Source organism: Dendrobates tinctorius, unplaced genomic scaffold (assembly GCF_039654945.1).
Source record: "Dendrobates tinctorius isolate UK_male_01 unplaced genomic scaffold, ASM3965494v1 ptg000158l, whole genome shotgun sequence".
Classification (NCBI taxonomy): Eukaryota; Metazoa; Chordata; class Amphibia; order Anura; family Dendrobatidae; genus Dendrobates; species Dendrobates tinctorius.
Window position 1 is genome coordinate 27,997,338 of NW_027361825.1, and position 13,334 is coordinate 28,010,671.

The 13,334-nt window shown below is 46.8% G+C and overlaps 1 protein-coding gene across 3 annotated transcripts in view; it reads left to right on the forward strand.

Moving 5' to 3' along the window:
- LOC141052013 (cytochrome P450 2C8-like) overlaps positions 1-13,334 on the forward strand; it is a 191,140-nt gene that overhangs the window by 62,956 nt on the left and 114,850 nt on the right. Inside the window, exon 1 of one of the 3 annotated variants that reach the window (XM_073549182.1) lies at positions 8,925-9,299. The exons of 1 other annotated variant lie outside the window; for it this stretch is intronic. In XM_073549182.1, the coding sequence (XP_073405283.1) occupies positions 9,120-9,299 (180 nt within the window). In that variant the 5' untranslated portion in view covers positions 8,925-9,119. Of the gene's footprint in view, positions 1-8,924; positions 9,300-13,334 lie in introns of those variants that run through there. One more of the 3 variants, XM_073549181.1, reaches the window with a different exon arrangement.

A 13,334-nucleotide genomic window follows, 5' to 3' on the forward strand; every position in this document is an offset into this window, starting at 1 on the left:
CAAATCCATACTGTGCCTGACACCGTTTGAGCCTGCCTCCTGATGTATAGACATATATTTTGAATGTGTACGCTATCCATACATGTTATCCGGGGATACGGTACCCTTTCTAACCTTTGTGCAATCACGTGCAATCCATACTGGGCCTAACACCGTCTGAGCCTGCCTCCTGAGACATATTTTTTGAATGTGTACGCTATCCATACATGTTATCCGGGGATACGGTACCCTTTCTAACCTTTGTGCAATCACTTGCAATCCATACTGGGCCTAACACCGTCTGAGCCTGCCTCCTGATGTATAGACATATATTTTGAATGTGTACACTATGCTATCCATACATGTTATCCGGGGATACGGTACCCTTTCTAACCTTTGTGAAATCACGTGCAATCCATACTGGGCCTACCACCGTCTGAGCCTGCCTCCTAATGTATAGACATATATTTTGAATGTGTACACTATGCTATCCATACATGTTATCTGGGGATACGGTACCCTTTCTCACCTTTGTGCAATCACGTGTAATCCATACTGGGCGTGAGAACGGCTGGCGAGCTATTAAGCAAGCTATAGCACCTGTGGTTTGCACACGTAAGTTTTTCATTTTTTCAGGAATGACGGTTAGGCCTAATTCCGGAACTGCGGTTGACCTGCACTTACTGGGAAATCATTGTTCGCGGGTAATAATTGTAATCAGTGATCCCCATCACTAACGTTGTTCAGCGGGTTATCTGCACCTGTAAGCGACAAACGCTGGCCTTTTCAGTGTAGCGCACATGCAGCCACGGACATGTAAGGGCATGACACACCAGTTATTGGCCAATCTCATGTGCCAGAGCCTCACGTGTCCCTCTAGTAAGCCGGACTCGGACCGCGGGGCATGACGGAGTCTCGTTCGTTAACGGAATTAAGCTTGCAATGTGTGTATCTTTTCTGTAGCTGGCATGGTTGAGGTTGCCCGTGTTGAGTCAAATTACGCCGTAGGCTCCACTCCTGGTGGTGCCCTTCTGGACATTCCTTTAAGGTTCAGCTTTGCAACCATACTGCCCACGTAAAACAAACACTTTGCCTTCATGAACGCTGTTTGGAGGGTCATGACTCGTGGGAATAACGCCGCCCAATCAGTTAACCTGCTAGAGAGATCCTTCGTTGCTCCCAAGCAAGACATCACACTCCCTAGGAAGAAGGTAATGCCACTGTGGCGACCGTACTCCTGGGGGCGACACAAGTGCACTGAAGCCCAGCCACTGCTCGATGAATCTGCTGGTACATTGACCCAGACCACTACATTCCCCTCGCACGCTACACGGCCTGAATCTGACCCTGATGAAACTCAGGTTACCCTTCCCATATACAGTTCCATCTTACATGGTGACAAAGAGGAAGCTGCAGATGAAAGTGCAGGTTCGGCCCACCCGCCATCAGACACACCACCGTACTATCCGGGGCCCTGTGCCAGTGCCGTTGCCAACGAGTGGGCCCCCCCTGCTTGCTCAGGATCACAGCACTTGCAAGGTTGAAATACTGTGCAGTGAGATGGAAGATGGGGACGACGAGGAGTCCAGACTAGTACAGGGATTCCCTAGCGAGGAGACTTATTTGATTGTTTTCAATGTTGGGACAGCAATTTTTGGGGAGCACTATACTCTGGAGAATGATAGATGGGGCCCACCATACACTGGAACATTCCAAAGGTGGACATCAGACACTGGAGCAGCATTTACAGGGCCCATTATACACTAGAGCATTAGAAATGGGGCCCATTATGTTTGGAGCATTATTTGGGCCCATAAGACAGTGGAGCTTCATCCATGGGGACCAACATATACTGTAGCATTATGTGGAGCTCATCATATACTGTTTCAAACATTATATGGGACCAATGATTCTGTATGGAGAAATAGATGGGCCTCGTCATGAGATGTAAAAAGTGAAGTATTTTTCATTGTACTATACCGCTATTTCTCTGCCGTATCGGAGCATGATGAGTTGTAGTATGTGTTAAAAGGGCGCTCTTTCGCCCAGGGCACATGAAAACCTGGAGCCAGCCCTCCCCCCCCACAACTTTAGCCAAATAACCCCCATTTTTCAGTGCGTAACTTGTATTATGAAGTTAATTAAGGTTGACAAGCTTAAGTAAGAAGAATTGATGCTTTTGGCATTCAAATGGGCACTGTAGGTGTGTTTCCTGTCCTCCTCTCACTGCCGACTTTTATTCCTCATTGACTTACATTGGGTTTCGTGTTTCGGGACGACCCCGACTTTTCCCTATAATCGGACGATCTTGCTCGACCCGACTTTTGGAAAAGTCGGGTTTCACGAAACGAAACTCGACCCTAAAAAACCAAAAGTCGCTCAACTCTAATGAGCACACAAATCTCCAAAGATGCCCAAACTTTAGCATCGGACCATTTTTCTTTTTGCAATTTTTAAAATGTGAAAAAAATTACAATGTGTATTACTTTTTAGCCTAAAATACAAAACAAATATGTCATCTTTAACATTAGGCCTTTTAGACATCATTTTATCTTCAACTTGCTTAACTGTTCACAATAACAGTAATTTTGACCAGGGGTGCCTAAACTTTTGCATGCCACTGTATACTGTACAAAGAAGGTGCTTTTAATGTAAAGCCTTTTTTACACTGAAATGCATCTGCAGGTGGCTTAATCCTTTAATTTTTTATATGGTGAGCAAGATGTGGGCATTAAGAAAGCCTCCCTTAAGACAGACAAGCCATTCATTGGGACACTGTGCGCTGCAGGGTTCTTCCCTTATTTGTTCCTTTTCCTTTGAGACTTTCAGTGCAGTGATACTTATAGGGGATGGTGGGTTCCCCTCTAGCAGGTGCTTGTCTGCCCACAGAACTTCTTGTGGATGCTCTTAACTGATTTCCCCAGTCTCAGCTCACTTTCTCTGCCCCCCTAAGTCAGTAATGCGCCAGGTTCCTTAGTATCTGCCTGTGTACCAGTGCACCCCAGTTCCCTCACCACACTCTGCTCACAGCTCTATTAGCCTGCCCATCACCTCCGGTCTTCTCCTTCTGTCACCTGTGCTCCAGGCATTGCTCCCCACTCACTGCTCACCTCCTCCTGGAGCGAGAGACAAACCTCGCTCAGTGCTGCAGGCATAGCGGGCGCTGCCATGTATGGCGTCGCGTGGCTGCTCGCTGATGAGTCTCCTGATGCCGCCAGGGATCGGCTGCAAGTCTGAGGTACAGGCCTCGCCAGGCCATGCATTTTCCTGTCAGGCTGCACTACACGAGGTCTCCTGCTGTCACCGCTAAGCTTTTATATTCTCAGCAGGGTCTGTCTGCTGGGTCTGCTGTAAGGCTAGGCGCAATCACTAGTCCCTGGGGTTCTTTTTTCCGTAAATCCAAGGCTGGATGACTTAGATTATATCAGGCCTAGCAAGAGCGCCTTATAATGCATCCTACTCTGCCGGCAGCCATCTTGGATCCTCGGCAGATTTTCTTTTAAACAGAGTTCATAAGAGTGTGGTGATGTGCTTAACTCGATTCCTTTCAGTATTTAGTGGTTGTAGTGGATTAAGCTTCTGTTTCTAACAAAGTAAGCAAAATGGCTACAAGGAGGTGTCGTAAATCATCCTTCAACTTTTGCTACATTTGCGATTGTTTTGTAGTGAAGAACCAAAGAAGGAACATTACTGAATTTGTTAGAAAAGTGTATTATGCATACTTTGGTGTAAAACTACAACAGGTGATCAGGAGAAGTCGTGGGCTCCACATATAGTGGTTCTGCATTCCGCCAACATCTTCACGGCACAATCTCAGACCACACAGTGGTGATCCCGGAGTATGACAGCCACAGCCGATTATGTTTTATATCTTTCACCAATTCCCTGAATGGCCGAACCCCCAAATCATTGCCACCCACATGCAGAACCAAAATGTCCAGAGCCCTGTCCAATCGAGCGCTACCATGAATTTCTCGCAACACCCTATTCTAATTCATTCCTTGAAAGCCGAGCCACCTGATGACCGCTGCACTCCTGAAAACACCGAGCTGTTTACCCTACTTCCTCAAGTCAGCTCTCAAAGCTCCCCAATGGACCTACAAATGGCCAAAAATCCAAACAAGCAACGGGGCGGAACCTGGAAAACGATAAAACAATGTTCTCAGAATCACCAAAAAAAAGGCAAAACCATTAAAACAACAACTCTCACAAACTAAAGTTTGACACCACCCCTTCCAGCCTGACATAGCTGCGATAACACCTCGACCACCATCTCCCAATACGCTGTACCGCTTCAGCTCTGATCCCTCCCAATGCCACCTCCATCGCCACCCCAATTCGAAAAGAAAGGCGCAAAATGGGATTCATCCAAACCCAGCCTACGCACACCCTTCCTAAATATGGCAGTGAAGTGATACCTGGACAAAAAGGACCCCTCCACATAATATAATAAAGGACCATCAACGCTGGACTTCAAGGCACGAAAACGTTGCAAACACTCAACTGGACACATAAAAGAATCCTGTACAGGGCCCAAAAAGACCCGCTTACCCTTACCCTCCTGATCTGTTTTAGACCTTCGCAACCAAAACTCCACACCACTCACGGTAATCACCACGTCCCAGGCCAAAAACCCCCTCATGTGCTTTTACTCGGTGCCACTAGTTCCCCAGCCCTGAGGGCCCCAAAAAATATGATGGGAAAAGCCAACCTAAAAAGATAAACTTCGAAAAACGAACTGCAAAAAGAACCTAGCACCCCCGTAGCCTTTAAAATAGGCCAAAGGAAACGGGACGCCTCGAGTCCCCATGACTCCTAGCTCTGCGAAAACAACCTGCTTTGCCAGAAACAGTGTATTCAGATCCTGCTGACCCCTCATTCTGAAACCGAAAGCCAGGGCGGCCATCAGCCGCAAAACTTTCACCAAAGACCAACCCTCCGTCAACCTGCGACCCAACCATGAAAGCAAAATTCCTACCTGATGCTCTACGGACAAAGGACCCGTGCTCACAGCCAACAAACCCTCCCATGAATACCATACCGCCTGGTAAGCCGCCCAGGTCTTAATATCCAAAGAAGCCCTGATCAAAGACTGCACAGCACAGAGACCACAATCCAAAGCATTTCTGGGCATTCCAGCCCCTCGACCTTCACCTCCGGAGCCAACACGTGAAAATTTTTCCACTGTGAATGAGAAAGAGAATCAGCAATGGCACCCCTTGGTTATCACAATTGAAGCACACCCACCTATCCTGAAACTGCTGCTTCCACAAGTGAACAGCCACCAAAACTGGAAAAATCTCTAACAGCGCAATATTCCGAACTGAGCCCAAAAATCAAGCCTCCGGCCAACGTGCCGCACACCACTTACCCCGGAAATACGCTCCAAAACCAATGCCATCTGCCGCATCCGTAAACAACTCCAAAGCACCACTATCCGATGCCTCCTCCATGAGCAATGAATGACTATTGTACTGCTCTAAAAACTTACTCCAAACTGCCAAATCCTCTCTGTGCTCTGTGGAAAGCAGCACAAAGTGATGAGGAGCACAAACACCCGCAGTAGCACTGGCTAACCTCTGCGAAAATACTCGCCCCATCCGAATAATCCAACACGCAAAATTTAGCTTTCCTAACAGCGACTGCAGATCCCAAAAAGACAGTTTCTTTAACCGGCGCGCCCTAGCAACCTACTTCCTCAACGGAATCACTTTCTCCTCGGGTACTCTAAATTCCCATTGAACAGTGTCAATAACAATACCCAAAAAAAGCAAGCAAGTACTTGGGCCTTCCGTCTTACCTGGGCCACCCCAAAGCGTCCTGTTACCCACTCCAAGGCCCTCAAAATAGTCTGACAACATGACGACTCACCCGGGCCAATACACAAAAAGTCGTGTAAATAATGGATCACCGAATTAAAACTGGAAACATCGCAAACCACCCATTCCTGAAAATAACTAAATGCCTCGAAGTAAACGCATGACAATGAACAGCCCATAGGCAAACACCGATCCATAAAATTCCCATTTCCAATAGCAACTCAACAACTTTGAACTATTCGGATGCACCGGCAATAACCGAAACACAGATTAAATATCTGTCTTTGCCATAAGGGCCTCTTTTCCTCACTTCCTGGCCCACCGTGCTGCATCGTTAAAAGAAGTATAGGCCACTGAGCAGAGCTCTGGATCAATTCTGTCATTTACCGACATGCCCCGGGGGTAAGACAGATGATGACTGAGCCGAAACATATTCGGTTCTTTCTTGGGCACCATCCCCAAGGGTGAAACTACCTCATCCTCAATCAGAGGATAACTAAAAGGACCCACCATGCGGCCCAGCGCGACCTCCTTACCAAGTTTCTCAGAAATCACCTCTCCATAAGTTTCAGCTGACCAAAGGTTCTCGAGAACCCGGGGAATAACAAAAGGAGGAGCGGGAATCCTAAAACCAACGTTAAAACCTGACAGCAACAATTCAGCTTTTTTCTCTATCTGGGTATCTATTTAGATAAGGGGCCATCTTTTCCAACCTCACTAGAGTATCCCCCTTGAGAGTTAGTGACCCCTGCTTTAAGCTTTCCTTTCTTAAAACATCTGACTGCCGTATGCGAGGAGCCATTGTAATGGGAGCAGAGGTACTTAAGCTTACAATTGGATCCAAACTTGCACTGGCTATCGATGAACTGCCAGCACAAACCCAATTTTTCTCCCCCGGCTTGACCCGTCTGACCCCCAGACCCTGCTGCGCTGGACTGACTATTGGCATGGCTGGCAGTCTCGGCCTCCCCATGAAAGGAATTACCCGATCTATTAGGTGCCATAATCCTCAGCCACAGGCCTTTTTGATCCCACCTAATTGCAGGCCTTATCGCCTTCCTCTACCGAAACTGCTTGTCGTAACGGAGCCATGCCTGTCCCCCGTAAGTCCTATGGGCCTCCCCAATGGTGTCCATGCAAGAAAACAGGGGAGAACAATTCTCTGGTGCCTTTTCCCCGATGACGTTTGCCAAGATGGCAAAAGCCTGCAACCAATTAACAAAAGTTTGATGAATCAAACGCCACCTATGCTTCTCCTCCTCTTCCTTCTTACTATCATCTTTTCTCTCCTTATCTAAATTGAATTTCTCCAAAGGAAGCAGCGAAAAGATCTCAACATAGTCATCCTTCCAGATCTTTTCCCGCACTTCCTTTTTAAAGTGTGCCCACAACGGACCCTCAAAGTACACATAAACTTCCCCGTGCGCCCTGTCATCCAAATGAATCCTGCACTCCTTTTCTTTCTCTGTCTGCACCGACACTGATACTAGATCGGGAAGCTTTTCCAAAGCTTCTAGTGACCTATTCGGACAAAAATACCCCCCAACTTGTGGATCCATCCATACCGCTAAATACGCAGGTGCAACCACCCCCCTTACCAAACGGGTAAGCAAATCCAGCACGTTGGCCAAAACCTCCCTTACACTCCCGCTAGCCGAGTCACCTGAAACCCCAACCCCCCTACTAGGACCTGCTTCTACCACCTGACTGCCACTCAAACCAGGGGACCTCAAAATCTGTGGAGACGAACAAGACACAGAATTATCCTCACCGGGCTGCAAGGGGGCTGTGACCCCTCCAGCCGGAAAAACGGAGTCCAGATGTCCGTCCGATGGCTGCTCCCACTCCGTCGTGCCATCCAGAGGCCCTAGACTGGACCCCATCGTCCCAGAAGCTCTTGATGTCCCAGGAAGCTGATCCTGAAGAGAGAAGGAAGATCTCGGCAGTTGCACTGCACCAACCAGCTGTGCCTAAGCTGATAAACCTGCAGCGCACAGCCCGCTGTTCAAAACTCTAGGCAACCAAGGGGACGAGGTAATTACCGGAACTCCACCAGGAGGAGGAGAGCCCCCTGCTGCTGATAATGAAAAGACCAGTACCCCCCAGTCCTGGGTGGATCCCACCCACAGCTGACATGTCTCCTCACGCCGCACCATCCATCCAAGGTACAGAGGCAGGCCGCTCAGTTGGAACCTCACGGCGGCGACTCCCTGTGACATCAGACATCCCAGAAGGCCCGGCGCGTGTCGGCTCCACCCCTCGACTGCCGCATGACAAAGGCCTAGACACCGCTGCCGGACCCAGCCTGGCAGTTGGATTCCTCCCAGACTGAGGCCTACTGGCACGAGATCTGACTGGTACCTGCGCTGGGTCCGGGGAGCAGCATCCGGCGACAACCTCTTCGGAGGTCTCACCCAACGAGGATGCCGCTCGCGTGAGGGGGCCTCCCCAGCTGGCCCCGCCATCGCTCCATGAATACTGACCACCTGTCTCTCAAGCCAGCCATGGGGCTGCGATGAAGCTGTGGCCCTCAGGCTCTCCAGAACCCGATTTACCTCAGACATGGTGAGTGATGTAGGGAGGACCGAACTCGACCCTAGAGAGCGGGAAGTGATGGGACCCATCCCAAACCCTGCCCTATAAACGACCCCACTAAAATCATCTCCCACTCATGATTATCCCCTAACTCCCTCACCCATTGACATACCGGCCATTGCCTATGCTGGGGGGGGACGGCTTTGCTCTGGCCTTCTCTTTATTTAATTTTGATTGAGTTTTGTTCAAAATCCAGATGTGATGTTTTTGTTTTTTCTTTTTTTAATCAGGGCTTAAGAAAACAGAAAAGTAGAATGGACTTTAGTTCTCTTTCCATCTTGTCTATTATTCTTTGACCAATATTCAGTTTTCTGTTCCAAACTAAGAATCCAGAGTACTCATATTTTGGTTGCAATAAATGGGTATATTTTGGAAGCTTCAAGGCTATGTTTGATTTTTAATATGTTCTCAGAAATTAACAAATCTGTACAGTAGCAAAAGAGCAGAGGATGCAGTTGCTGAATCCCCCCCCATGTTTGCTGTTTGCTGTGAGAGGGGTGGGGTGTCATGTCTGATTTCCAGAGTGCTCTGACATCACACCAAGATGAGACTGCCCTCTCTGCAAGCAATGAGAGCGGAAGTGTTGAACAATACAGATGTAACTCTGAACTTTACACAAGTGCAGTCTATTCTCATGGATTGCATGTCGGAATGCTGCCCTGAAGCTGACCGAATATAAATACACAGGTCATAGTACAGACCAAGCTGTAGTCACCAGGGTTCAGAATGGCTCTGAACATCGCAGCAACGCTTCTCCTGGCTGCTGGAGTCACTCTCCTTATTTATCTCATGAAATGGTGGGGTAGGGTCAAACAGAAGGACCTACCCCCAGGACCTACACCTCTGCCCATCCTGGGGAATATCATACAGGTCAACACTTCCGAAATACCACAGTCATTAGTCAAGGTAAGAATTTATGACAGCCTGTACCTATCAATTGGCTGATGGCCATATATCAGGGTAAGAGTTCACTAACACTGGAGTATAAGGCTGTGTTCACACACAGCGTTTTTTAGCATTTTTTTAGCGGTTTTCACTATAAAACTGCTATAAAAACGCTAAAAATAAGCTTCCCAGTCATTTCTATTCATTTTGCACTTTTTTTGCACATTGATGCGTTTTTTTACCGCGAAAAAAACGCATTACGGTTAAAAGCGCAGCATGCTCACTAATTTTGCGCATTTTTCTGCGTTTCTGGCTAGTTCAATGTGTTTTGAAAACGCGCTGAAAAAACCTGCGCACAAAAATGCGCTAAAAACGCGCAAAAAAATCACAAAAACGCTAAACAAAAAAAGTGTGGTTTCTGGGAAGGGAGTCAGGTTTTGTAGCAGAAATTTTCTGCTACGTGTGCACTTAGCCTAATACGAAGGAGGGCAATGCAAGAAAACATCGTCTTTCTCTCTGACCCATGTTATTCAATGAGTCAGTGCTTATCTGCAATTTTTTTTTCTTAGCTCTAATTGGACTGAGTAAAAAATCACAGCGTGCTGTGATTGGATGTGAAAATTGGATCGCATTTTCAATTGCATATCAATGGGTGTGAGGAAAGAATTGCATGGCACTTGGGCTATGTGTGTGCCGTCCTATTTTTAAGATCACATCTCAAAGGAAACCAGACATTTCATCAGCCAAGAACAGCAAATTCACAGCCCGAACCGTCAGAATAGAATAAATTAGCTTAAAGTATTCACCCCCTTGGCTTTTTCCTATTTTGCTACATTACAACCTGTGTTTAAATATTTTTGTAATCCAATTTGTATGGAACGCATCAACAGTAAATGGTGTAAATTGGTGAAGTGAAATTTTAAAAATATAGACATAATTTAACCGCTTAATGACCGGAGCTTTTTCGATTTTTCGTTTTTCGCTCCCCCTCCTTTCCAGAGCCATATTTTTTGTTTCTTTTTCCCTCAATATGGCCATGTCAGAGCTTATTTTTTGCGGGACGGGTTGTACTTTTGAACAACACCATTGGTTTTACCATGTCGTGTACTCGAAAACGGGAAAAAATTTCCAAGCACGGTGAAATTGCAAAATAAGTGCAATCTCACACTTGTTTTTTTGTTTGGCTTTTTTTGCTAGGTTCACTAAATGATAAAACTGACCTGCCATTATGATTCTCCAGGTCATTGCGAGTTCACAGACACCAAACATGTCTAGGTTCTTTTTTATCTAAGTGGTGAAAAAAATTCCAAAATTTGCTTAAAAAAAATAAAAAATGCGCAATATTCCGAGTCATGTAGCGTCTCTATTTTTCGTGATCTCGGGTCGGGTGAGCGCTAATTTTTTGTGTGCCGGGCTGACATTTCTAATGATGCCACTTTTATGCAGATAGGTCCTTTTGATCGCCCATTATTGCATTTTAATGCAATGTCGCGGCGACAAAAAAAATGTAATTCAGGCATTTTGATTTTTTTTTCTTGCTACGCCGTTTAGCGATCGGGTTAATCCTTTTTTTTCATTGATCGGGCGATTCTGAATGCGGCAATACCAAATATGTGTAGGTTTCAATTTTTTTATTATTATTTTGTTTTGATTGGGGCGAAAGGGGGGTGATATAAACTTTTATGTTTTTTTTATTTTTTTAATTTTTAAACACTTTTTTTTTTTTTTTTTTACTTGTGGCATGCTTCAATAGCCGTACTTGATTGGCTCTGCTACATATAGGCGATGCTCAGATTGCCTATATGTAGCAAAAAACAGCATTGCTATGAGCGCCGACCACAGGGTGGCGCTCAAGCAATGTGCCAGCAACAACCATAGAGGTCTCTATGAAACCTCTGGTTGTCAACGCAATGCTTCGCTGACCCCCGATCATGTGACGGGATCAGCGATGCGCTCATTTCCGGCCGGGTGCCGGAAGTACTAGTTGAATGCCCGCTGTCAGCGTTTGACAGCTGGATTTAACTAGTTAACAGGTGCGGGCAGATCGCGATTCCGTCCGCAGCTATTGCGGGCACATGTCAGCTGTTTATAACAGCTGACATGTCGCAGCTTTGAGGTAGGGTCATCGCCGGAGCCCACCTCAAAGAAGGGGATACCGACCGCTGACGTACTAACCCGTCAACGGTCGGTAAGGGGTTAAATTTATGGGATCAAATAACTTAAAGGGAATCTGTCACCCCTTTTTGAGATATCATATAATGATATCTTTCAATTGTGTGTCACATAAGGATTCTCTTAGTACTTTTGCTTCCCCCTGACCCCGCACCTTTCATGCATAAATACCTTTTTTATATCGGTTCAGATGTATATAAACTGCCGCTGTCTGGTCCGCTGGGCGGGGCTTATTCAACTCCTCCCCCCTTGCTCTATGCATTTCTTCTTGTGTGGAGCAAGACAGGGTGGGGGAAGCAGGTGAATAAGCCCCGCCCAGCGGACCGGACCGTGGCAGTTTACATACATCTGAACCGATATAAAAAAGGTATTTATGCATGAAAGGTGCGGGGTCAGGGGGAAGCAAAAGTACTAAGAGAATCCTTATGTGACACACAATTGAATGATATCATTATATGATATCTCAAAAAAGGGGTGACTGATTCCCTTTAAAATTGGCATGAGCATATGTATTCACCCCTTTTGCTTTGAAGCCCCTAAAATTTTCTGGTGTAATCAATTCCATACATAAGTCATATGGTCAGTGAAAGGAAGTTCCCCTGTGTGCAACCTAAGTGTCACATGGTCTGTCAGTATATACACACCTTTTCTGAAAGGCAACAGAAGCTGCAATACCATTAACCCCTTAATGTCCAATGACGGACAGAGTACATCATTGGCCGCCTACCCCCTCTTTGGGGTGATGTTCCGGGCTGACCAGCTGACGTGTGCCCGGAACAGCCACAGGTGGAATCGCGATTCACCTGCAGCTGTTAACATGTTAAATGCCGCTGTCAAATTCTGACAGCGGCATTTAGCATGCAGGTGCATAAAGCCCGTCATTACCTCCTCCCTTCCGCGCCTGTGTCACATGGGTTGTCGATGGGTTGGTATGACAACCCGGGGTCAGGAAGAGATCCCTGTGGTTGTCATAGCCTAATGGCTATGAGCGCCGCCCACTGGTCGGCGCACATAGCAAGTGAGGTATTCTTCTACATGCAGGCAATCTGATCATCGCCTGCATGTAGCAGAGCCGATTGTGTTATGGCAGTTTCTAGTCTCCCATGGAGACTATTGAAGCATGCCAAAAGTGGAAAAAAAAGTTTTTAAAAATATAAAAAAAATAAATATAAAAGTTCAAATCACCTCCTTTTCGTCCCATTCAAAATAAAACAATAAAAAAATCAAATATACACATATCTGGTATCAATATAAAAGAATTAATCCAATCGATAAACGGCGTAGCGAGAAAAATAATCGAAACGCCAGAATTAGGGGTTTTTTTGGCCGCTGCAACATTGCAATAAAATAACAGGCGATCAAAAGATCGTACACACCAAAACTATATCAATAAAAATTTCAGATCGGCGAGCAAAAAATAAGCCCTCACCTGGCCTCAGATCCCGAAAAATGGAGACACTATGGGTCTCAGAAAATGACAATTTTTTTTTTCTACAAATTTTGGAATTTTTTTCACCACTTAACCCCTTTCTGACATCAGACGTACTATCCCATCCATGGGACCCGGGCCCCTATGCCCATGGACGGGATAGTACGCCTAGCGCGATCAGCGGCGCCCACGTGGTGAGCGCCGCTGATCGCGGCCGGGTATCAGCTGATTATCACAGCTGACACCCGGCACAATGTGTCAGGGGCGGTCACGGACCGCCGCCGACACGTTAACCCCTTGCACACTGCGATCAAACACGATCGCGGTGTACCAGGGGTTAAAGGGAAGCATCGGCAGGGAGGGGGCTCCCTCCGTGCTTCCCTGAGCCCCCCACGGCAGCGCAATGTGCAGCCCTGCTGCGGGGGGCTCCTTTCCTGCAGGCCCCCGAATCCAAG